Source organism: Danio rerio, chromosome 20, assembly GCF_049306965.1.
Source record: "Danio rerio strain Tuebingen ecotype United States chromosome 20, GRCz12tu, whole genome shotgun sequence".
Taxonomy (NCBI): Eukaryota; Metazoa; Chordata; class Actinopteri; order Cypriniformes; family Danionidae; genus Danio; species Danio rerio.
The window spans coordinates 47,582,623-47,610,000 of record NC_133195.1 but is presented as its reverse complement, the minus strand read 5'-3'; the positions used below and the strand labels follow the sequence as shown (position 1 = coordinate 47,610,000).

General features: G+C 36.3%; 2 protein-coding genes and 1 long non-coding RNA gene across 35 annotated transcripts in view; 2 read left to right on the top strand and 1 right to left on the bottom strand.

Moving 5' to 3' along the window:
- Positions 1-13,686, top strand: part of LOC141379446 (uncharacterized) — a 78,344-nt gene extending 64,658 nt beyond the window's left edge. For 3 of the 5 annotated variants that reach the window (XR_012396065.1, XR_012396060.1, XR_012396064.1), the window contains 2 exons: positions 3,354-3,454; positions 12,328-13,686. This is a non-coding gene — a long non-coding RNA (uncharacterized lncRNA). Of the gene's footprint in view, positions 1-3,353; positions 3,455-5,165; positions 6,877-12,327 lie in introns of those variants that run through there. The other 2 variants (XR_012396063.1, XR_012396059.1) reach the window with 2 other exon arrangements.
- opn8a (opsin 8, group member a) overlaps positions 10,259-27,378 on the bottom strand; it is a 39,532-nt gene continuing 22,412 nt past the window's right edge. The window contains exons 3-5 of one of the 2 annotated variants that reach the window (XM_068215358.2): positions 19,547-19,840; positions 15,570-15,901; positions 10,259-12,607 (exon numbers count right to left, since the gene is read on the bottom strand). In XM_068215358.2, the coding sequence (XP_068071459.1) occupies positions 12,296-12,607; positions 15,570-15,901; positions 19,547-19,840 (938 nt within the window). In that variant the 3' untranslated portion in view covers positions 10,259-12,295. The remainder of the gene's footprint in view (positions 12,608-15,569; positions 15,902-19,546; positions 19,841-27,378) is intronic. The other variant, NM_001316947.1, reaches the window with a different exon arrangement.
- Positions 23,927-27,378, top strand: part of runx2b (RUNX family transcription factor 2b) — a 284,262-nt gene continuing 280,810 nt past the window's right edge. For 13 of the 28 annotated variants that reach the window (XM_073932312.1, XM_073932283.1, XM_073932295.1 and 10 more), the window contains exons 1-3: positions 23,927-23,972; positions 24,192-24,270; positions 24,354-24,421. The gene's annotated coding sequence lies outside the window, so the exon portion shown is untranslated. Of the gene's footprint in view, positions 24,271-24,353; positions 24,422-27,378 lie in introns of all 28 variants that reach the window. The other 15 variants (XM_073932308.1, XM_073932306.1, XM_073932284.1 and 12 more) reach the window with 3 other exon arrangements.

Sequence of the window (27,378 nt, the reverse complement as noted above, 5' to 3'; positions counted from 1 at the left end):
GGGTACTGCATTCGAATGTAAACATTTTCGAATTCTGTGAATTCAGACATACTACTTGGTTCGCATACTGTTTTTAGCGCACTATATAGCATGGAAGTATGCGGCTTCAGACGCAGCCATTGTCTGGGTGGTCATATATACAGCGGAGACAACACATCAATCTTTTTCTGGGAATATTTTTTCTAAAGATGCTATTGACATGGATTTGAACCAGAATTTTGTAAAAACCCAAACAACACAAAATCTGAAAAATAAGTTATGTGTAATAACAATGAAATGACACAGGGAGAAAGTACTGAACTGCATAAATACTTTATATAAAAAGCTTTTTTTTTTTTTTGGTGATGGCAGCTTAAAAAATTATGATGGTTCTGTGGGTCTCGTATATTAAATCTAATCTTTAATTTGTGTTTTCTATTGGATTTAAGTCAGGTGATTGGCTGGGCCATTCTACAGCTTGATTTTCTTTCTCTGAAAGCATTTGAGAGTTTCCTTAGATGTTTGACTGAAGCAGCTGATATTCGTTTACAAATACAAAGGGCAGAGAGTTGCTGAAGAACTACTTTACCCGGTGTATATAAACCAACTATATTGTAGAACTGAGTCTGTGAGCCCGTCATGTTCCACATGAATGAATTATTCACCATTATGAAAATTATGTCCAATCCACTCACTTCTTGAAGTACACATCACTTTGGACTGAAAGCCCATACAGTAATACCCAGAAGGTGTCTTTCTTAGTGATTTAGCTTTCTGGGAAAATCATATCAGACCGTGAATCTGCCACTGCTTCCTCCATGAAAGTGATTAAAAGTTTCACACAGCTCAGCTTAATGTTATTACCATTATGGCCATATAGTGCAGATCGGCTGTGCTGCATTAATCACTATACGCATGCAATGTGGATGGGAACATGAGATAAATTACTTGAAGAACTCGGCATACATTTATAGATAGAAATGAAAACAATATCCCTTTTATCCCAGTATTATTATGCAGAGACTGACTTCTTCGTTGAGCTGTCCAAGTTCTCTTTAACCAGTGACATATGTGAGAAAAATCTTTTCTGCAGTTTTGCAGACGCTAGTGTTGCAGAAATGACCTTATGTAAATGTTCGTCTGTAAACACCTCTGCATATACTGAACTTTCATGTGCCTTGGATACATATTCAACCCAGGCTCCTTCTGAAAACGTACCCCTATATACATTTTTAAAGACCTCTATATATGTCCCAGGAGGTACGTTTTTTTATGTTTTTGTTTTCCATGAGTCCAGCAGAGGCCGCTCTGTACGCTTTTTGAGATTTCAAATTACTCTCATGAGTGCCAATCTGGCCTGCTGTTCTCTTGTAAATCCACCAGAGGCCGCTGTCTACTGACTGAATGACTGATCGACTGACTCACCCTTCTCCTTCTATTAACCCAACCAATAGTGTTTTCAAAAGCACTGATTGACCCACCCACCAGCTTCCATAAACTCAACCGACAGTTTTAAAAAGCAATCCACAAAAAAAAAAAAAAAAGAAGCCCTTGCCTGATTTTTAGAACGTTTTCAGATTTTACCACATTCTTACCCTGTTATGTACTTGTTTATTTTAATTTTTGGCTTCTGTTTTTATTGCCTACCTTCTGGAACCATCTTTACGAGACTTGAACCTCGTCGTCGTGGTCAACTCCTCTCTGCATCTCAAGTTTGCTTACGTACATGGCGAGCTACTGTTTATAGTGGAAAAGCTGTATATATAGAGGAAAATGGTCAGCTAGTAAGCGTGAAAAGGAACAACACCATGCCACCCCGTAGTACTTGTTTTAAAGACAAAATGCATCCATATGTACAGTACTTCTGGCTACATAATTTGTGATCTCCAGAAATGTATATAAGGCTACGTTTTCAGAATGAGCCTAAATGTTGTACATATTTAAGTGATAGGAGGTGTTAGGGGAAATATGTAAAAACATGTAAAAAATATGTTCTTCACAACACACGCAGCGATCTCAGATCTCTGTTTATCCAGACATTTAAATCTGATTCACGAACTTGTTCGAAGAACCAAATTTGCCAGAGATCAGTTATCAAGATTGAAAGATCCAGGATCTGCCAAATCATCTTAGATTATTTAAGTGAGGTACGAAAAATGGACCCCATCTATCGATCCTCAAAATCATGATCAGCAATGCAACAATTGGCTGACAGCACAGCAGCGTGATGACATCATCTGATTAATATTCAATTATCCATGTGAGCAAAATTACATCAAATTAGCAGTAAACGGTTTGTTAAATATGACACGCAATAACTTTCCACATTTGTTGTGAACTGCAGGCTTTACACTTTCACGTGTCAAGAATATTCATCATGTATTTCAATGCATATCAGTGTATTTAGTTCTACATTTAGAAAAGATTTTCTTTATTATAGTAGCCGTTTTTTTAATCGCTGTATGGAATAACTGGATGTTTACAAAAGCATTTTGATATTGGTAAAGGCGTCTGCAACTTTTGTGAAGCATAATCACTGGCATATTTGCTGTCAAAACATGCTCATTACTGCATTAATGTATTATTTCTTTTTTTAAAAAGTCACATATTCTGCATTTCTATTATCATACACAAATTGTACTGAAGCAATCTAAAAAGTTCATATCAATGTTTTCTATTTGCACCACTAAGTGGCAGTCTTTGTACTTTCATTTCGAGGGTGCAGATTGCATAAGTTTTATTAATATATATAACTTTATTTATTTTATTAATAACTATATATATATATAGTTAAAAATATTTACTATTTTTCCAAGTGTATATAACTACTACTGTAAGAAAATATCAGAATTCGGAACATACTTTCTCTATTATCTTTGCTTGAACTGAGCCGATCTAATCCTGTTTATATAAATTGAACCTGCTCCCGATCAGGTTTGACCTAGCAGAATTGTTGCTATGACAACAACTCAATGATTAGCTTTGAAGAAGAAACGATCCTGGACCGTGTCAAATCGTCAATATCCAAATCCAGGTAACTGAGTAATCCACGTACGAAGAACAGACCCCAGATCTCAAATTTCTCTTGCGAGTGCCATTCGGACCTGCTGCTCTCGCGTAAATCCACCAGAGGCCTCTGTCGACTGACTTACTGACTGACCCACCCTCCTTCCTTCCCTAAACCCGACCAATAGTGTTTTCAAAAGCACCGATTGACCGGCCCACCCACCCAAAAGCAATCCAGAAAAAGAGAAGCCCTCACAGCAGCTTGATTTTTACCAAGTTTTCAGATTTTACCACATTCTCACCCTGTTATTTACTTGTTTCTTTTTTTTTTTTATTTGGCTTTTGTCTTTGTCTTACCTGCTTTCTAGAATCGTTCTTTACTGGACTCAAATCTGCATCTCAAATCCTCCGACGTACGTGGTGAGCCACTGGAAAAACTGATAACAGTAGAAAAGCTGTCCGTAAAGAGGTAAGCTTGTAAGCGCGAAAAGGAACGCCATCATACCATCATCTAGCATTCAAACCCAGGCGAGCAAATATGTACATTTTCTACCCTATTAAAGGCTTCTTTCTTGTTATGTAGTTAATAACAAAATACATACTACATGTTTTTGGCTGTGAGACGTAATTTAGACGAAGTTGTCAGCGATTTTTTTTTTTCTTTTTTTTCTATTGTAAAGTCATGCAATGTGAAAGTCCCTGTCGCCGATCCATTTTGCAGTGTAAACAAAGCAGCGACAAAACACCTAGCCCAGATAGTCATGCAGTGTAAAAACATCTGTGACACGACTACTTTGAAAATCAAGCAGTCTGAACTCGGCATAAGTGTGACGTCACGCGAAGCGGGTTCCGGCTTCAATCGCTGTGTCATACTGTATCTTAAAAAATGCTCACAATAAACATTTACAAAGTGATGTAATACTTTCGAAAATCAAGATATATATCAATGCCTAATATCAGATGGCCGGAAAGTGATACATTTTTTTATAAATTGTTAAAATATATTGTCTGTGATGCAGCATGTCCTGCTGTGTACATCATGATTTTATATAAAATTAATGTGTTATATGAATAAAAAAGGGGTCATAAACTAATATCTTCCCAATTTAGATGAGTAGCGGCTTGAACCCGGAAACAGTATTTTATACGTCACGACTTAACAACCGGATATTTTTTTTTGACATGTTAAAGTAATTTTTTCTCAATGTGATCTTTTTTCAAACTTATATAATTTTTATTACTACATCTTACCGAAAATTCTCTAGTGGCACAAAGAATAGCACACATATATTATTATTCTGGGCATTTGAAAGCTGCTATATCTGGTATGTTCAGTGACACCTGGCTTTAACTTTCATTTGCTCCCTAATTCAATAAGACACTCCTGCTGGCAATCCAGAAATCCCACAGAGAGCTGCTTGACGGAGATGTCATGGTTGGGAAAAACCAAGTAAAAGGCAACTGGCATTAACCTGCCTAGTATAAATCTGATATGCATAACATTTCCTAATTTTGTCTAATGCAGCTAGATTGGTAATATGTGACTTTCTGTGAATTGTTTGCAAAGAGCTGGGAAGCTGAATCAATGCCAAAAAGCTTGACATAGCAAGCACGACTTTCCATCAAAGACTCAATAGGGTGTTTGTATTAAAGTCATACAAACAAATATTAACAGGAGCCTTCATTCAGTCTGTGGATGTCACCTGATGATCAGCCCCTTTCACTGCTAATAGATGCATTAATCTTATACAATGAGCATAAGAGGAAACGCAGTGAAACTTTGAGTGTGGAAAATGGGTTTGATGGAAAACAGGTTCAAAGGAAGAAAAAAGACTTCACAATGATTAATCAATCAAACAATCGTCTTCTTTATAAACTCTTTATCTTCTTCAAAGGATTACAAAAGCATTTACCTCACAGTAAACTGATAAAAGGGGAAAGATTAGCAGCAGCAGCAGTGTATAATTCTACGAAAGGAGACAAGAATAAGATATTGTCTAAACAGATAAACGTGGGATTGTCAGAGGACTGTAAACCCAAACAAATGTGCTAATTTCTACTGTAGATCTCAAACAAACATTAATTGGATTTACTACATTATTTTCAAAGTAAGTTGCAAACAATTTATTTGGGGTGAATTTATTCATTCTTTTTTCTGTGGCTTATCCTTTATTTATCAGGGGTCACCACAGCGGAATGAACCGCCAACTATTCCAGCATATGTTTTACACAGCGGATGCCCTTTCAGCTGCATCCCAGCACTGGGAAACACCCATACGCTCTCGTATTCACACACACGCTTATACACTACAGCCAATTTTGTTTACCCAATTCACCTATAGCGCATGTCTTTGGACTGTCGGGGAAACTGGAGCACCTGGAGGAAACCCACGCCAACACGAGGAGAACATGCAAACTCCACACAGAAATGCTAATTGACCCAGCCGAGGCTCGAACCATCTTGCTGTGAGGCGATTGTGCTACAGTAGTAGCGCATGTGTTTGAACTGTGGGGAAAACCAAAGCACCCAGTCATTGAAGCTCATCACATGACTTCCTAATATTCACTCAGCAGCCACTTTATAAGATAAACCTTAGTATTATGTTGGACCCCCTTTTAAAATGGTTTGACACAAATTTTACCCAATGTTGGGTTACGACAATTCAACACTTTTTTTAGAGCGTAGCAAAAACTGTGTTTGTGATTATACATTCATTAATTAACCTTCGGCTTAGTCTCTGATTTATCATAGGTTGCCACAGTGGAATGAACCGCCAACCATTCCAGCCTATGTTTTGAGCAGCGGATGCCCTGGGAACCACCCATACACTATATCATTCACACAAACTCATACACTATGGCCAATTTTAGTTCATCCTATTGACCTATAGCACATGTCTTTGACTGTGGGGTAAACTCGAGGAAACCCATGCCAACATGTTGAGAACATGCAAACTCCACACAGAAATTCCAACTGGCCCAGCTGGGACTCAAACCAGCGAACTTCTTGCTGTCAGTGCTAACCATTAAGCCACTGTGTCGCCCTTGAATGGTTCAACACACGCCATCTCCAAATCTTTTCATATATATTTTTTTCCCTATAAAAATGCATTAAAGTTCATCACGACTTCATAATATTCACTCAACAACCACTTCATAAGATACACTTTGTTAGCACTATGTTGGACCCCCTTTTAAAATAGTTTGACCTAAATTTTACCCAATGTTGGGTTACGACAACCCAGCATTTTTTTTAATGTAGCAAAAACTGTCGATTTGAGATTACCGTATAGTTTAATTATACATTTATTTGTGTGTGTGTGTGTGTGTGTGTGTGTGTGTGTGTGTGTGAAGCATGGGTAATTTTGTTAATGAACTGTTCAGAACTCAGAATCAAATTCATCTTCTTATTAGCTGAATTTTACAGTGTTTATGGTATGTGTGTAACGTGTTTTAACTGTCCTTCTGAAAACAATACAAAGAAATCTGATTGAAGAAAAAAACTGACATTTAACATCAGTGATAAAGTGCAATCTTCAAGATCGGTTAAATGCCAGATTCATGAAAAATGTTTGAGGTCCATGACATAAAGTCATTACTTTTCATTTAAGAGTTTTGCTTAAGGCACTGGAATGGAATCTAATATTTTAACTGGTTGCCGACTAGATATGCCAAGAGCCTTATTTTCCAAGCCTGGCCGACCTGAAAGGTTTCTCTAAACATCCAGTATTGCTGGTTTGCTGGTTTTGAGTTTCTGTTGGCTCAAACCTTATTTCTGCCGTCTGGCATCAAAAAGGTATTTTCACCCACAGAACTGCACTACCTGACAAAAATCTTGTCATCAATCCCAGTTGTAAAAGCAACAAATAATAACTTGCTTTTGTGTTGATCATTTGGAAAAGTGGCAAAAGGTAGATTTTTCTGATCTTCTGATCTAAAGACCGATTGGAACCCAAATGGACCCAAGATTCTCAAAGAAATCAGTCAAGTTTGGTGAAGGAATAATCATGGTCTGAGGTTACATTTAGTATAGGGGCGTGTGAGAGATCTGCAGAGTGGATGGCAACATCAACAGCCTGAGCATTCTCATACTTCAGCCTCCACATCAAAGTTCCTGAAAGCAAAAAAGGTGAAGGTGCTCCAGGATTGGCCAGCCCAGTCACCAGACATGAACATTATTGAAGATGAATCTAAATAATGTTGATGAACTCTGGGCGTTCTGCAAGAACGCTTTCTTTGCATTCCAGATCACTTTATTAATCAGTTATTTGAGTGATTGCAGAGATGTATGGATGCAGTCCTCCAAGCTCATGGAAGTTCTTTTTCCACTGCAGCATGACTTCATATTCTTTAGTGGACTGTTAAGTGACAACTTTTTCAGTCAGCAAAGCAAAGTCAGACCGTACAGTCCTAATTAAATCATTAAAAATCAAGACATGATCATATTTTACTTTGGTAAAATAATCGTAGTTTAGAGGCCTTTGCCTTTTATACTGTATAAGCCTCTTCTAATACTAAATGATCAACTAGAAGTCAAGTTATTATTTGTTGTTCCTAAAACCTGTATAGGCAACAAGACTTTTGTCAGGTAAGGGTGTACCTCACTGAACACTTTCTCTTTTTCAAGCCATTCTGACATGGTCATGCATGAAATTCCCAACAGATCAGCAATTTCTGTACCTGGGTCAGCTGTCTTGCACTAGGATACATCAAGTTGATGTCAAACATTCATTCATTCATTCATTCATTTTCTTGTTGGCTCAGTCTCTTTGTTAATCCGGGGTCGCCACAGCGGAATAAACCGCCAACTTATCCAACACATTTTTACACAGCGGATGCCCTTCCAGCCGCAACCCATGTCTAGCAAACATCCACACACACTCTAACACTACGAACAATTTAGCCTACCTGGTTCACCTGTACCGCATGTCTTTAGACTGTGAAGGAAACCGGAGCACGCGGAGGAAACCCACGCGAATGCAGGGAGAACATGCAAACACCACACAGAAAGGCCAACTGAGCCGAGGATCGAACCAGCGAGCTTCTTGCTGTGAGGCGACAGCACTACCTACTGCCCCACTGCGTCAAACAACTAGTGCAAAAAAAACAACTGTTGTCAACCTGCTTTTAGAGCAAAAAGCTGCACATGAACACACCAAACTGGCACCAGACTGAAACAAGAGCATGCTTTCTGTGCCTGTGTGAGTGGATGTGTCTTTCCGCGGTTTTCTCATTCCACAAAGAGAAACCGGAACTTCTGAAATGCACACACAAACTATAAACAAAGCTTTAAAAGCAAAGATTTAATGCCAATATCACAGTAATTGTAACTCACCGTGGGGGGATTCATACATGCAACATGCGTGATAATCTAATAATCCATATAATTTGCAAATAAGATCAAGATAAATGCAGTGAAATTACAGGCGGTTTTTGTGTGTTCCTTCTTGACTTGAATTGTTTGCTTGGGTAAGTCACTTCAGTTTTTGTTCTCGTGCTCTTTGTTGCTGAATAACCAATTAGAGTTCTCTCTTCAGCTGATGGCTGACCCCAATTCTACATGCTGAATCGAGCAAACTCGATCCAAAGTTAACCTGAGACAAAATTAAACCAAACCAATTAGCCTAACCGGCACTGACAGATGGCCTGACAAAGCTCAATGGTCAACCATTGGCTTGATGTGTCCTGGTTTTTAAAGTCACATAATCACCTTTTTGGAACTTGGGTTGAACTTAAGCAGATTCTTCCTGCCTATCCTGCTGTTTAGCTGATGATGATTATAAATTTGATTATGAATAGTTAATGAACAGGCGTACTGTATCTAATAAAGTGGCCGGTAAGTGCATAAAGTGACCGATGAGTGCACTATTGACCAAAGACAATACATATACATGTAGGTCATTCGCAATTCGATGAATGGGGAAAAGTGCATTGCTTAATATTCAGTCAAAATAGCAAATCGTCAGTCCATGAGGTTCTTTGGGGGCAGGGGTCTGTACAGATTCGCTTATGTTTTGCGGCAATTTCTGTGTTTTGGCAACCACTGTGTGCCTGCGCTGTTTTTGACAGGAGAAGACTTCTCGTGTCCTGTTAGTCTTGTCTCCGTTCTTCCAGTGATTATAACTGTGTCTTTTGGTTTCCATTGAAACAGCTGTAAAGGAGATTGGTGTCATGCCAGTCTTTGTGCATGGATAGCAAATTGTAATTAACATGTTTTAGGGTGTTTTCACCCCTCTAAATCGATTGTTTTGTTATGAAACAGGGATTACAATTGTTACAATGTTGTCGTTTTGTTCTTGGTGTAGTTCCCTTTTACACAATAAAGTTTCTTAAAGGGCCATGAAACCCCCTCGTTTCAGCAGGGTGTTTTCACACCTCTACTTTGGAAAAAGTCAGAAAAGTGGGCGTGTCCAGCTCTGTTTAGGGGAGAGTGTCGGAGGAACTAAAGTGGGAGGGTGTGGGAGTGTCTATTTGGGCACGCGCGAGTTTCAGAGTCAAAATACACAGACAGGAGAAAGTGATGGTGTTTAACCTACATGGACATCTGTAGTCTAATTATTTGCCAAATTATTAAATGTTGGACTTTAACTGCAGTTTGGCTCTTTCATTCAGGGAATTCATTCATGCCCCTCGCGACAAACAAGATATTTGATTTGAGGAACTGCTCTAAGCGTGTATTTTTCATGCAATGTTTGATACCGCACGGCGAATGAGAGAAAATAAACCTCCGCATTTCCCGGAAACTTAGATGCACACGGCAGGTAGCGTCAGAAAGCCGCGTGTGTTATTCCGGTCACTAAATGCGGTAAAAACCCTACACGAGGTTAAAGTTTGGTTGTGGTGCTAACGTGTTTACACTCGGTGCAATAGTTAACTTAGTTCGATACGAGCAAACTGAATTAACAAATAGTACTGGTCGCTCACTTACCAAATCTGTAGAGACGGGACAATCACCAGTAACTAGAGCCGCGTCTTTATGAAGAGAATACTACAAGCGAATCCAGATCTCAGTGTTTGGAGATGAGAACAGCTCTCAGGTAAACAATAATCCTCCTTAGACACGTAAGTTATTGTTGTCGAGCGTCGCGTACACTGTTAATCCATACGTGACGCCAGCTGCGCTCTCACAGAGAGAAAATGAAAACAAAACTTAACGGCAGCAAACTATAAAAGCAACACTTCACGCTTGTTTTGCCAACACAACGTGGCGTCTCTGTCGTGAAAACACTGTGACACTAATGAATATTAATGAAGTTGCACAATAGAGCTCGCTGATTGGTTTGAACCAAGCTTTACTCATGCATTAATGCATCACACTGTAAGACGTAATAAGACTCACTCTGGCACAGACGCCCAGTCTGTATGCTGGAATACACGCTATTAAAAACAACCACAAAAACAACCAATTTACACTTTTTAGTGAAATATAGGCGTCCTAATAGTGTTTATAGCAGTGTGGGACACATATACGACTGTCAACAGCTCAAAAAATGTGTTTTGGTGTTTCGTGACCCTTTAATGGACCAAAATTGTTAAAACTTACTAAGTAGTTACAGAAAGTCACGGGCACGTAAATTCTCTTTAGGTTTGTGTATTTTTTAGGATTCTGCTTGATCAGCTGTCATACGTTGCTATTTTAATTTATGCCAATAAGAAATGAGACAGTAAGCAAAAGGTGTGCTTTCATTTCGAATGGTGACATCCATAGACACCAAATATAAATAACATCACCAAATATAAATAAGAGGTGAGAACTTCTCATCCAGAGCTTCATTTCAGTTGTCAAGATTTGTAAAATATATATTCAACCCAGGCTCATTCTGAAAATGCACAACCATATACATTTGAGCGCCAAATACGTCCCAAGAACAAAATTTTTTGCAGCTTTTGTTTACGTGAATCGACCAGAGGCCGATGTCAACTGACTGATTGATTAATCGACTTAGCCACCCTCCTCCTTCCCTTAACCCAACCAACAGTGTTTTCAAAAGCAATCCAGAAAAAGAAAAGCCCCCATCTGATTTTTATCACGTTTTCAGATTTTACCACATTCTCACCTTGTTATTTAGTTGTTCATTTTATTTTTTGGCTTCTGTTTTTCTCCTACCCGCTTTCTGGAACCATTTTTTAAGACTCAAACTCATTGTCTTTGTCAACTCCTCTCTGTGTCGCAAGTCTGCATGTACATCACGAGCAAACTGGACAAATTGTAACAGCAAGAAAGTTGTCCACACGGAGGTAAGTGGTCAGCTGGTAAGCGCGAAAAGGGGCGGCGTCATACCACCTCGTAGCATTTGGTTTAAAGACGAAATGCAGCCATACATATACTTCTGGCTACATAATTTGCGATCTCCAGAAAAGTATATAGGGCTACGTTTCCAGAATGAGCCTATGTTGTATTGTATTGATTATATATTAGACATCTTGTTAACCAAAAAAAAAAGTTCATGATATTATACGTTTTTAAATAGTTCACTTACTTTCACTTTTGTATTTGACATGAAGCACACTTTTACTGGTCTACTCATCTTTCTCTCTGCTTATAGCCGTATGTGTGCCTATTACATGTCCATAGTACACAGTGAAATAGGCTGGTTTGTTAGTTTGTTGGATTGTATTGCTTTCTCATTACAACTGAACCGCTTCAGAGTTTGTTTCAACTGCGCCGAGACCACCTCATACTCACGATCTTGGAGCGATTGTTTTGTTGCAGATCAGAGAATGATTTTGCGGGGATCGAATCAGCAAATCTTTGAATGGGAGTCGGTTGCTCTAACAAGGAGGCTATAGACCATGGGCTTCATTGTATGTAGCTAGAGCGCCTTTTCGGGTTCAATTGAGTAAGGTTTTACCTGCAAAGCCCTTCACTAGCTGGTCTCTGTTAAACTCACCCCCCCTAAATCTCACTCCCATCTGGGTCCTGCCACCAATGTAACTCCGCCAGTCCTACACCAATCAACCTGCTCCAAGCTGGGATCGAACAAGCCACTGTCTGCATGGGAGTTGATTGATGGCTAAAGACCATGGCCTCTAGTGTCTGTTGCTAGAGCACCTCTAGAGGTCAGAGGAGTGAGCTGGACAAACTAAAAGGCCTCCTAAAATGTAATTTGTACAAAAGCAACAGCAATAAAAGGACAGGTCACTTTAGATTTTGCCACTAATTCGAAATATTCTGAGTGTTCAGGATAACCCTATTTATTTTGCTAGGACTTTGGTCTTGGATAAACTGCCCGGAATCAATACAAAATTTGGCTGTCATGTTAATAGACTATCCTAGAAAGGAACTTTGTTATTGGTGAACCACTCGGGTTCAAATATTATCTGTCTCATGTGTCCCGCTAGTTTCCTCTGGACCATCTCCTCTTGTCATTTTGCTCACAGCATCCCAGCAACCTTGAAAACAACATATCCGGATCTGATGTATCTCTCTGCGGAAAGATTTGCGGAAAACATAGTAGACCAAAGGGTTGTACACCGTTGAGCACTTTGCGAAGAGGCAGGGAAGCAAGCTGACGATTGGCACCACGCTGTCTTCTCCCTCGGAGCGAAACATGGTCCAGAGACTGACGAACACATAGGGCGCCCAGGACACAATAAAGCCAGTGCTGATCAGGATGCCCATCTGAAACACAAAAGGGAAACTTGAGCTGACAGCGGAAAGCGTTTAAAGTGATTCATGTTGGACAGGCCACCGCTGCTGGAGTCTGGAGGAAAGGGCACTAATGCATTAATCTAAAGTGATGGTTCCGCATGCACAATTTAATAATTAAGCTATATGAACAACACTGATTATGCTTAAATATCATATCTGGCAGGTTCAGGAGAAATTTTTTCAGAAACACCCCATTACCATTTTGCCCTTATATCCAGGAGGGATTATACAATTATGAAACATTTTTAGCCTTTAAATATACTGTATATTCCTGGAAAATTACATGGGGCTATTTCTTAGAACCTGTTTACACCCATTAGTGACCTTTACGTGTTGAATAGTGCTTGACCTTTACCCACTTCTATCATTTTTGTCAGTAAAATGTTCCTTTTAGTTTTATAGTTTAAAACCAACTGAGACAAACAACTTTGTTGTGATCAAAAGATGGATCTGGGGTGTGAAACAGCGTCTGTCACTGTACCAGGATAGAGTTTTTCAGCAGACGTGTGAAACCTTTAGGGTTTGCTAAAAGTGTGACCCAGAACGTTCAACACTTAAAGGGCCAGATCACTGTTTTTACAGTGTCAGTTGTGTTTATAGTGCTGGCAAATCTCAGCACAATGCATTATAATGGCAACTTTTGACAGAACTTATTTTTTTTTGCATGATATAGCAGACTTTTGATTACAAATAAACAAGGAGATCTAATACAGAAAAGGTGGAAAAAGCACAAAGCAATACAAATGAAAATTAGGGCTGCACAATATTGGGAAAATCAGACGTTGTTTTTACATGACGTCAATGAGACTAAGTTAGAGGGCAGGAAATTATTCTTCTATGTAGGAATCGCTATTAGAATATCAAAATGTTTGTTTTATGTTGTTTATAATTGTTTAAATCAGCCAAAATAAGAAATGCCAAACAGCTTTAATAGACTTCCAAAAGGTTTTGCTTATAAATGGGAGAAAGTTCAAGAAACTGGCTGAAAAATGGAAGAAAAACCCCTGTAATAAACATTTATTCAATACATCCATGTGTACTAAACATTTTTTGTACACGATAATTCGTTTGACAGCACCACTAAAAATAAAATCAGATGCAAACACCACCACACTTATACAAAATCCAGGAGAATATAAATAAAGTACCCTGCAATGAAATCTCCATCTTGTTTTGTAATAATTCAAGTCTTTACAAGCGTTTCGGATTGGGAAAAACTAGGAATTTAAAATAAACATGTTTTTGTTTATTAATTTTATTTATATATTTATATATAGAATATATTTATATATAGAATATATTACTTTCTCAGGTAACATGTTTTGTCTAAGAGCAAATATAAGTTAATATATTAATTTATGGAACCACTGATTGCTTGCCTTTATTTTCTTGTATAGACATATTTCATGTTATACTTTTATAATGGCCATTATTGATTATTAAAACTGATATTTAGCAAAAAAAAAAAAAGTGAGGGTATGTTCGTATTTAACATTAATAATGAAAGGATGCAGTTATGTTACTGTATATGCTCCATTACAGTGAAGATGACGGTCATATAAATATGTAGCTACATGACACCTCAAAATTTTTGGTGTCTGTTATGTTGTTAATATCAAAATAAAAATAGGCAGCTCCTTATATCATGTTTTCTATAAATTTTTAAGACAGTGAAACAACGTAGCCTGCAGGGTGATGTGAATCAAGTTATAAAAAGTACAGTGTTCTTTTTGAAGCTGTACCCGACGTTTCCTCAGGAGTTTCTCGTCTGTATTAAACTTGTGAAGTCTGAGCTTACAAGGAATGGATACAAGACTGAACTTTGTGCACTTAATATTGAGAACAAGCCCCAAGCAATTAGGTGCATGTCTGCATGCCTCCGTTTTCAGATGTCTCCGTTTTCCCACATCCATACTCACACGCAGCAGCAGCAGCATAAAGACCAAAAAGGCCTCCTCTGCGTTTCCAAAACACTCCGATTTTGGGGTTCAAAAGCTCTGGGGTAGTGTGGACGGATGGCGTAACCATAGCAAAACGTATGCATTTAAAAACTAAAATGTATTAGTGTAAACGAGGCCTGAAACTCACATTGTGTGGTTTGCTATCTTAAAATGACTTGATTTCATTAGTAGTACTAAAAATAGCCAATCAGGGATGTGTTTCCCAAACAACACTGGTAACCCTTACTGTAGATTATGTAGTAGATAACTGTAAAATAGCCAGAATTTTACTGTGATAATAGGAAATAGTATTTTACTGTAAAACAAGCAGGATTTGTATGAAATTGTGTTGTACAAATAATAAATAACTAATAATAACTATATATATGACATACTATTATTGTGTATGCAGTAATGCTGTGAGTTGTAACACTACAGTACAGTAATTTACTGTAAGCAGTATCCAGTTGTTACCGCTACTAATCTATTACAGTAATTCACTGGCAACACTGTTACTAGTTAGTCACTGTAACCAAACCATTACAGTAATTAGCTGGCAACAGTGTTGCCAGTATTCTACTGTAAAAAAGCCTGGTAAGGTCTAACAGTGAATGACATAACTCGTGGCTGCATTTTCATAGTATGACGCATTGTTTGGGAAAAGTGTGATATAGTGACAAGTGTTTTCCAAAACAGTACTTTTTCTGTCACAGATCCATCATTTGAACCATGTTAGTTATAGCGTAAAACATCCATAATGACGCTCTAAATGGGGTGGAGTTAGAGCTTCTATAGAGAAGAACCCAATAACTTTTTTAAACAAATTGCTTTACATGCACACATAAAAAAAAAAATAAATATATATATATATATATATATATATATATATATATATATATATATATATATATATATATATATATATATATATATACATATATATATATATATATATATATATATATATATATATACATATACAATACCCTTACCAGGGTGACTTTTCTCTCGACGGCCCCTGAGTTGGGCAGGTTATCATTGCTCTGGATGGACTGATAAGCCTTGTGGAGCTTCCAGGCGATGCCACTATAAGAGAACAGGATGACCACACATGGCATGAGGGTGCACAGAATGGCTAAAGCCATAATGAATGAAGAGCGGTTTAAAGAGTGCTGGTATCCCATCCAATCCACAGAGCAGGCCAATCCGAAGGGTTCTGGCCCATATCCTCCCCATCCCAGAATAGGAAAAACAGCCCACAGCAGTGAATACATCCAGATGACACCAATCAATATACTTATAGTTTTTCTTCGAAACTTGCTGCCTGCAACAGATAGACAGAAAATGTCGTTAGATGCTGTTTTTCATTACAGGAATGAATTTACAGCAAATATGAAGGTCTTAAAAGTACAATTCTGTCATCGTTTATTCATACTTGAACATAAAAAATATTGTTAAATCAAAAGTATTAGCCCTCCTGTTTTTCTTTTTTATATATTTTCCAAATGTTAACAGAGCAAGGAAATTTTCACAGTATTTCCTATAATATTTTTTCTTCTGGGGAAAGTCTTTGTTTTATTTTGGCCAGGATAAAAGCAGTTTTTAATTTTTTAAAACCATTTTAAGGTCAAAATTATTAGCCCCCTTAAGCAATATATTTTTGATTGTTTACAGAAAAAAAAACATCGTTATACAATGACTTGCCTAATGACACTAATTAACCTAGTTAAGCCTTTAAATTGCAGTTTAAGCTGAATATTATCTTGAAAAATATATTCCACTTCTTTCCATTAAACAGAAATTGAATATACAGAATAAAATATACAGGGGACTAATAGACTGGAGGGCTAATCAATCTGACTTCAATTGTATAATAAAAATGTTGGAAACCGGTAACCATTGACATGCATAGTAGGAAAAGCAAATACTATGGAAGACAATGGTTACAAGTTTCCAACATTCTTCAAAATATCTTCTTTATATTCTTTATATACACTATACTTATCTCAAAAACTATCTCTTTAACATAGATTTTAGCCTGAAAACTCAGTGTCTCAAGCAAAAAATACCAATGCCAATAAACCAGTTTTCTTTTCAAGTGTACTGTATGTCTGAAGGTAGATATCAGCTTCAGATTGGTAATTATTTGAAAAGCAAACAGTAAACATAAAGTCTCACATTGGGAAACCATTGGGTGTTTAAATAGATCACTCAAGCAAAGATGAACCATCAATATGCCTGTCTACATTCTCCGATGACCTTTTCATGCCTCATTGAAGATTTTAAAGGAAATGATCTTGTATTTCAAGAGCTAATCTGTAGTCAAGGTTTGCTTGCAAACGAATAACCCCTTTAGAAAGTACATACAGTTGTCTACATATCACATACAGAACATATCCTAAGCTTAAACCACTAATAAATTGGGTAAACTATTGGCCAAATATAATTTCTGTACTTTAAATGTTTAAAAGGTTTAGATAATTCATCTAATTAGCCTTTATTGAAGTTTATACATCTAATTACATTATCTATGAAGATTTCCTTAAAGAATTTTGAAAGGCTAATGTTTGCTTTAAATGAAAAACACTAAGAATAAAGTCACGTTTACAGTTAAATGTTGTTTTCCTTATTATGCATTGCTTGTTATGATTTATAATTACATTTACTACAGACTTTTATCTTGCAGTGATCTACATGCATGTTATTGATATTCAAGTGGGTAAAACTTCTTGGTGATGCATGCAGGATTTAGTCCAACGCTCGACTGAAAAATCACAAGCGATGATCCATATTTTTTTTTTTTTATTATCACATTTCTATAAGATTTATGTCACAACCAGAATAAACTTGTCGCAGCAACATCCGCATCTTTGCCTGATTTTCTTTATAGTTGAAAATCTGACATAATTGCATAGGACATAATGGCAGCATTTAAATTCTGCCACTTCCTGGCATTTATGGTGACAATGCTATAATTTGTGGCCTCCTGCCAATTCCGCTGTCTTGATTAAACAACAGAAACACTCAAGGACACTGATGTTTCATCAATTTATTTTGATTTTACTGTGATTACTGTCTATTTCATTCTCTTATATGGTTTTCTTAAAATGTATTGTGTAGAAAACCATGAATAAAGGGCTAGTTTATTTTTACTTGAATATTCCCCTAGTTGGACAAGTGTACTTAATATATTCTATATAATTTACTTCTATATAATTGAGGAAGTCAAGTGTACCTAATATATTAAATATGTCAGGCAAAAATGAAATGATGTTATATGACTTATTTTTCTGTTTATCCGTGTAAAGCGGCTTTGGCACAATGACTGGCAACCAAAACTGCCAGTAAGTTACTGTGAATTTTATAGTAATTTAAAAGTGCAGTCATAAGTGTCTGGTATTTGGAAATTGAGATGTGTGCATTATCTGAAAGCTGAATAAATAATATTTACATTGATGTGTGGCTAAAATAGTTGTTGTTTAAAAGGGACAATATAAACTAAGATACAACCATGTGTAAATCTGGAGTCCAAACAATCAAAATACGGAGAAAATTGTCTTTAAAGTTGTCTAAATTAAGTTCTTAGCAATTAAAAATGAAGTTTTTACAGTAGGAAATTTACAAAATATACAGTATCCGTGGAACATCTTTATTTAATATCCCAAAGATTTTTTGACATGAAAGAAAAAAACGATAATTTTGACTGATAAAGATTTTTGCCTATTGCAAAAATATACAGTTGAAGTCAGAATTATTAGCCCCCTTACATTTTTTTTCTTCTTTTTAAAATATATTCCAAATGATGTTTAACAGAGAACGGAATTTTTCACAGTATGTCTGATAATATTTTTTCTTCTCGAAAAAGTCTTATTTGTTTTATTTTGGCTAGAATAAAAGCAGTTTTTAATTTTTTAAACACCATTTCAGGGACAAAACTATTAGCCTCTTTAAGCTAAATTGTTTTTCGATAGTCTACAGAACAAACCACTGTTATACAATAACTTGCCTAATTACCCTAACCTGCCTAGTTAACCTAATTAACCTAGTTAAGCCTTTAAATGTCACTTTGAGCTGTATAGAAGTGTCTTGAAAAATATTTAGTAAAATATTGTTTACTGTCATCATGGCAAAGATAAAATAAATCCTTTATTAGAAAGGAGTTACTAAAACTATTATGTTTAGAAATGAGTTGAAAAAAATCTTCTCTCTGTTAAACAGAAATTGGGGGAAAATAAACAGAGGGGCTAATAATTCAGGGGGGCTAATAATTCTGACTTCAACTGTACACTCAAAAAATGACTTTTGCTGCTTGTTGAAACAACACAATTCTTAAGGTTTTTTGGGGGCAACATAATTGTTTTATGTTCAATCAACTTGAATCTTCCAGCCTCCACCGCGGTGACTGAAGCTCTGCACAAGACTTTTGGCCAGCGGAGAAATTAAAATGGTCGTGCCCAACTGAGTCTGTTTTTTTTTCTTCACTCACATCTGGTGAAGTTTTTTTCCCTCTCCGCTGTTGCCATTGGCTCGCATGGTTCAGGATTGGTAGAGCTACGCATCGATGAATTTGCTCTTCAGTGTTTGAACTCTCAGTAATGATTAAATCACACTGAACTGAGCTAAACTGAACTGAACTGAACTTAAACACTAAAAACTGAACTACACTGTTCCAGTTACTATGACCATTTATGTGAAGCTGCTTTGACACAATTTACATTGTAAAAGCGCTATACAAATAAGGCTGAATTGAATTGAATTGAATTTGTGAAAACAATTACGTTGACTTAAACAATTTATGTTAGGACAACACGAAGGAATTGTGGAACCCAGGTCCTGGATCACAAATATGTATCTTTTGAGAAGGTACCACCTCAGTCCAGTGACAGCTCTTATACCTTTATTTCTGAACGGATAATACAGTATGTTTATATTTCTCAGAGATGCCATTTGAATCTGACTTATATCATACCTGATTTTGGAGGGTTTCCTGTCACAAGATATCTCACCAACCCCATGACAGCAAGAGTCATAATGCTGGCCACGCTGAAAATCATACCCATCAGGCCATAATACAGACAGGACGGGTCACCACCAATCCACGCATGGTTGAAAGCAGAGGCGATTGAAAGTGGGTACATGCTGAGAGCCATGCCAATGTCAGTCACAGCCAGATTGACTGTGAGGAGTTCAGGAGCTTTGAGAACGCTGTGACGCCAGGCTGCTGTTAACAGAACCGCTGCATTGCCAAGGATGGAGAGAATGGCTGAGAGAAAATGAGTGGTAAGGAAAGTCAAATTCTGATAAATACAATGAGGTATATGCACAGCCACAGCTAATGATAAACTGAATTATCTGACTATTTTCAACTTCATGAGGCTTGTTTTACAGCAATGATGTTGTAATGTAATTAATATACATTCAGTTAAATAGACTTAAGCAAGCGTAAAATGAGATGAAAGATTGTGTAAACCAGGGATCTCAAACTAAAATTGGCAAGGGGCCATTTTAGTGACTGACAATCCATAGGAGGGCCGTTTTAACATTCAAGCACAAGAAAAAAAGTGGAAACCTGACATAATTGAGCAATCTTAGGACAACAGACATTGACGTTAATATTTCAAGCATTACCTGTCACCAGTCATAATGCAAATCAGCATGTTTATCATGTCACATCAGCTGCTGACAAATATCTGTGGTTGTTGTGTGTATGGCCGAGCCTTAGACACACACTCAGTCATTCTTCCACAGAGTTAAAACTCTAGCTTTTTGTTTCTTGTTGTACATATTGAAGGGGGAGTTTAAACTGCTGTGAAAATACTACAACCAATAGGCATAATAATCATTATTCTGTCCCAACCAATTGTATTGTCTCAATAGCGTAGGAACAGCATAAGGCAGTTTGGGTAACTGTAATGGCAATTGTTCTTCTCAATATCTTTCTTTTTGTAAAACTACAACAAAGAGGGGAAAAGTACAATTTCACTAATGTACTTAGTTTTATGCAAATCTTAATAAGCATATGAGGAAAATCTATTAAATGAGACCATTTGAATCGAATATTAGCAAAACTATCATATTTGTTACACAACCAGCATAACGTGTAAGCCATGAAGAAGTGTTTGCACAACATAATACAAGTGGTATAAAACTGATAATAATCAAACGCCCTTGAATATTTACAAATAAAGAGCTTTAGTAAAAATAGGGTACTTACAGGCATATTTTTAAAGGTTTAAATCAGCTACAGAAATAAAACACGTGTGTTACTCTTGACCGTACACTGAGAGAAAATGAAAGTAATCCGAATGCACTTTAAATGTCGACTAAGTGGCTAGATGGTCACAAGTTGCTGTTTTGGCGGGCCGAATCTTGTTATATTTTTGACATCAATTGCGGGCCAGTGGGAGCAGGAGGGCGGGCTGGAAAAGACCCCCGAGCTGGCAGTTGAAGACCCCTGGTGTAAACGCTAGCTCTGTCAGTAGCAGCAGGCTAGTGCAGAAACTCCACTGAAAAACTGGGGTAAAATAAAACTGAATTTTTATAAGGTATGGAATTGATTGCAGAGCTTTTTTTCTGAGACCCACTTTATATCGTATATCAATCAGTCAGTTATGATCACTAATTCTTAATGAAATCAGATCATAAAAGAGGTAATTTAAATTTTGTAATGGTGTGTCGTGGACTGGCTGACTAAAAATTAAAAGTCTGTTTGCATTTACCCCAATTCATTTTTTAATATAATAAATGGCAAGACGTAGACTTTTAAAGACAAAAAAAAACAAAAAAAACATGTGGCGCTTGTGAAATACCAACACAATCTCACGGCAATTCGTAACTTTTTCATTTAGTGGCTAATTCGTATGAATTCGTACGATCTAATTCGTACAATTTAGTACGATTTGCTTATCCCCCAATGACAGTTGGGGTTAGGGGTGGGGTCAGGTGCCACACCTTCTTTTTAAAATCGTACCATTTCGTATCACTGAACTCGTACGAATTCGTACGAATTAGCCACTAAACTGGCAAAACGTAAAATACTTACGTTTTCTCGTGAGATCAGGCTGGAAATACACATGAAATCAAAGCTTGGCTTTTACACATTTTAATTTGAAAAAAAAAAACATGTGATCACAAAGTAGTTATTAAGACATGCAACATCGTGTGAGTAGCAAAGTAAATTTTTAAATGTAATAAGCTTAATGTCAATGCAATATCTTGGCAATGTATTTCTGTTTTTTTGTAATTGCCATTTTTAAAGACCTTTTGTGCAATTCATTCTTTCCTTTTCTTTTTCACCTTAGTCCCATTATTAATCAGGGTGTTGCCACAATGGAATGAACCGCCATCTTATCCAGCATATGTTTTACGCAGCGGATGCCCTTCCAGCAACAACCCAACAGATTAGATTCACAAATTTTTCTTTTTAAATTAAGTGGTTGTAAACATTGAAAATTTAAACATTCAAGATGAACATTTCTAAATTTAATTTGTTTGTTTAAATTTCACACATATAAATTGTTTGGGACGACTTTGCAGACATAATTTTGTTTTAGTGTACTAACCTAAATCTAAGTCAAAATGCATGCATATTCCTAGTTTGAAACAGAGTAACATATTTGTAGGTTATACTTTTTTAGGGCTTCAAAGTTTTAAAATATTTTACTGTTTATATTTTTTATTATTTATAGGCTGTTTGATTGTCAGAATTCGCTGTGACAGTCACAGAATGTACGATTTATTCATTTATTTTCTTTTAAACTTAGTCCCTTTATTAATCAAGGGTCGCCACAGCGGAATGAACCACCAACTTAACCAGCATATGCTATACACAGCGGATGCCCTTCAAGCAGCGACCCAACACTGGGAAACACCCATACACTATTGAATTCACACGCATACACTACAGCCAATTTAGCTTACCCAATTCAGCTGTACTGCATGTCTTTGGACTTGTGGAGGAAACCGGAGCACCTGGAGGAAACCCATGCAAACACAGAGAGAACAAGCAAACTCCACACTGACCCAACCAGCACTTGAACCAGCTAGTGACCTTCTTGCTGTAAGGCGATCGTATTCCATTTGTGCAGTGGTTGGTGCAAAATGAAAATGAAATGACATAATTTGCACTTGTTATTTCAAAACACAGTTTTAATTTGTCAACTGTATCCACATTCCAATATCTGACGTTTGATTTACAAATTAAATGCAATGCAGAAATAGCTAGCTTAGTATGCTTATGCAGCTACAAAGCCCTACTGCATTTAAAGGATCAAATATGACATGAACTATTCTGTAAATGAGGTTACTTATTATCAGATGATGATGTAGAAAGTAAATTGAATCCAGAACTGCACTTCATCCTGTTCATTGTATTGTGAGTGCATCATTTGTATGTCTTTGTCGGTTATTTAGTTTCTTATGGTTGTCTTCATTTCTTCTAAATTATGATGTAACCTTAAAAGATCCTTCACCATTTAGAGGACAGCTACAGAGATCCAAATGTTTATGGCAGCTGGTCAAATGCTAAAATATATAATAAAATATTTGAGTTCCCGAATTGGGTAGGCTAAATTGTTCGAAGTGTATGTGTGTGAATGAGTGTGTATGGATGTTTCCCAGTGATGGGTTGCAGCTGGAAGGACATCCGCTACGTAAAACATATGCTGGATAAGTTGGCGTTTCTTTCCGCTGTGGTGACCCCAGATTAATAAAGGGACTAAGCAGAAAAGAAAATGAATGAATGAATGAATGAATGAATGTAGTTCCCTGCTGAAAAAAACAAGCTAAAACTAAGCTGTTCTTTGCTTGTTCAAACTGATAGTAGTCTCCCCTACTGGTCATGCTTTTTTTTGCTGGTCAGTCTAGCTTGTCTCCCATCTTCTTGACCAGCTAAAGCAGAGGTCACGATTCTTGGTCTTTGAGGGCCGGTGTCCCTTCAGGATTTAGCTCCAACCGAAACACACCTGCCTGGGTGTTTCAAGTATACCTATAAGACCATGATTAGCTTGTTTGTGTTGATTAGGGTTGGAGCTAAAATCTGCAGGACACTGGCCCTCCAGGAACAGGTTTGGTAAAAACTGAGCGAAGGCATTGCCAAAACCCCTCTATAACCAGGTAAGCCTAGCCTGGACGACCAGCTAAAACCAGCAAACAGCTATTTTTATTATTATTATTTTAGCAGGGATTTTAAAATAATTTAAATGTGGTTTAAATTCAGTTAAAACTGAGATAATTATTTTATAAATTAATCTCGAAACATTAGCAGATATATAAAAAAGCCATTTTATCTAGTTTATTTCATTTATTTCAGCTTACGCATAAAACGTGACCGCGCGCGGTTACGTCATTGATGCGCGTGCTGTACGCAGGCCAGGTGGATTTGAAATAAGTGCAACGTGAGGGTAACAAAATAGCCCAAAACTTATGTTCAAAATGATATTTGTAACATATACGTGCATAGAAACGATATAGGCTTACGCAGTTACTATAAAAGTAAATTTGGAGAAATTAAGATTTTTAAAGCTATTGTTACGAGTTGTGATATACTCTTAAGCGCTTAAAACTGGTTTGCTAACGAAAGTAACGTATATTAACAACTGTTAATGTTTTGGCAGGGGTTTACACTTAATTTGCGATGATTCGCGTCTTTTTGGATTCTGGGTTTTTCTTCAGATCCACCAAGATCATCATTAGGTAAGTTAAGTTGTCCCTTATAGACATAAATCGCGACATTTCGTGTTGTTTAACCAAGTGTGAATGTTTTGTTTGGTTTTTAGACTTGATTCGCTTCTCTTTGGATTCTTGATTCTGGATTTTTCTTCGAATCCACCAAGATCATCATCAGGTACATTTTATATATTTTTATTTATTCATATCATCGGCTGGCTGACAAGGGGTTTTGACTGAAGTTTTATGATTTTTTTTCGAAGATGTTTTATTTTCTGCATTTTTAATTTGTATTTATTAAATTATTACTACTACTACTACTACTTTTATTATTATTAATATTATTATTATTATTATTATTATTATTATTATTAATATTATCTCTTTTCATGGAGCACGTTGGGCTGCTGAAATAAACAAAAAGAGCTCCATGTGATAAGTTCCTTAAACTGCTTTGGTTAGTTATTTTTTACCAGCTATTTCTTCAAAAAGATTGCTGCAATATTGTTTAAAAGACATTGTTAAACAATAATATGAGTTATTTTAAAAATATATAAGTTTTATCTATAATATATATATATATAGATAGATAGATAGATAGATAGATAGATAGATAGATAGATTATATTCTAATATATTTAACAGTTATCATAATAATATAAAGTTATTTTAACCAGCTATTTCTTCAATTGCTGCAATGTTGTTGGAAGACATTGTTAAACGTAATAATATTAGTTATTTTAATAATATATTAGTTGACATCTGTCACATCCGTTATGAAACTTTCCTCAAAAATGTCAAATGAAATTAAATCACAAATTTTTGTTTTATAAAGAGCACCCTCTGTTTTTTTGATGAGCATGATTTTTTTGGATTGCAATTTAATTCACAGAATTTCTACAAAGTATCTTGTAGACTGTAAACTCGCAGACTTTTTTGGTCACATCCACAAGGCATGTTCATTTTGTTCATTTTTCTCATTTAAAGTACAAAACATGTTTACAGATTGATTTTTTTTTATTCTCCCATAACTCTGTGGTCAGTTGCTTTGGAAAATATAAACGGATGATTCGATATATTGTTAGCTAACATAGACTTTCTATGTGAATTTATTTTATGAGTTTTTACCTCAAAAGTCACATCCATAACGCTGGAATTGCTTAAATACGTTTATTAGTTATCACAATAATATAAAGTAAATATAAATTTAACCAGCTATTCTTGAAAAAGACTCGAACAAACCTCAAAGAAATTAATTGCTGCAATGTTGTTTAATGATATAATGTTGAACACATATTTAGCAAACTTCAAAGATCCCAGTGAAAGTTAGAGTCTAGAAGTATTTTTATCTGGAATATCGTGATAGTCTCAATTCATAGAATAGCTGTTTGTTTATGCAGTATAGACATTATTTTTTTTTCTTTGTCTCAGTAAACTGAACAAATCATTGAAACACCCCTACAGAAAAATCTAAATGTCACTTGACAATCATGATGATTCACCATCTGAAAAGATATGTTCTATATATCATCTGTGTCTGAATGAAAATCCCCTCAAAAGATCAATTTTGCAAACCTTGGGTTGAACAGCCAGCGGCAATATGAAATCAAAGGATCTGACTGATGCTTTTGTTTGGTCGTCAGTGTTCTTGGAAATGTTTTCGAGACATGTTGTTTTGAGAGAGAAGGCATCTGCTCGTGCAGACTAGCAGTGTGTAATATTTAGATTTACATTAGTTGGCTCACAGCAGCTGCTTTCACAGTGTTTGAGGAGAAATAAAAACCTAATTCAATATTATTGCAAATTCTATTATAAAAGCTGTCCATGTAAAATCATGAAATTGATTTTTCATTACTCCAAGGTTCTCCATAAACATTATATCAAGAGCTGAAATGCTAGGAATGTTTTTGAATTAGATCATAATATTAAACCAAGTGGCCTCTATTTTAAAAAGACAGCACAAGCACTCTTTCAATTAGATTATTTTAAAATAAGTATGAAACTGCTTCTACTTTGATTCTCTACACTGGTTGTTATTGTGATAGGCCAGAACATTAACATGGTCTCCTTTCTTGGATATTTTTGCTTGTTGATCAGTTTTTGTGTGTGTGTCATCTAGGGCTGGGCGATATATTAAAAAAAAAATCATTTTTTTTATAAAGTTTGACCTATTCACGATTTTGATTTTTTTTTTTTATTGTATAACTAGTCAACTTAAAACATTACAATAACATGACTGAAGTAGCACTCTCTTTATAAGTAACTTGAAAAACCCATCTGATTGAGGAACATTGTATTTCTAATGCCCATGCCATACATAAATTGGTCAACAAGGTGTAAATAAATGTAAAACAAATTCACGAGTTAAATATTGTTGCAGAAGATTTGAATAAAAAAATATTTGTGTAAATATTGCAGCTGCTGGAATACAGAGGTATTTTTTGCAAGTTTTGCTGATCCTAGGAAAGATTGGCTGTCAGCTCGGTTTTGACTTTGTCTTCTGATTGAATGACAGGTTGTAATGCTGCTGCCTTTTTCTTAAAAAGATACAGTGGAGTAAAGGACTGAACATTGAAACTGTAAAGCCTAATTTAACCCAATGTGTGAAGTTGTGGACGTATAGCAGGAGCAAATAAAAGCACCAGATGTGTGTCTAATATAAAATAATATATTTAATCTTTTTTTCCTTTTTCCCCCTTTTGAATATCTATCATTTGATGCGCTTTGCACCACTCTCTGTATTATGCTGCCTGATCTGTCTGGTTTTTAACTAGGTCTGCTAAATGCAACATGGGGGCGGGTACTTTCATTTTCACTGCTACAGCTGTCAGCTGCTCACCTCTGCTCGTGTTCAAACTAGGGTTGTAACAATATACCGGTATGACGGTTTACCACGATTTGAACGTGCACGATTATCATACCATGAACAATTGCATATCAACGGTTTTAACCCTTAAAGACCGAGACAGCCGCCCGCGGCTAAAAATAAGTATTGCTCTTAAATGTTTAATAACTTTTGATCCGCTGATCCGATTCATACAATTCAAAGATTGGCATAAAGAAGAGAATCTCAGCTTTCCAGTGCTGTATCACATAACATTCGCGGACTTTCAGAGGCTCCGGAATCAGTGCGGT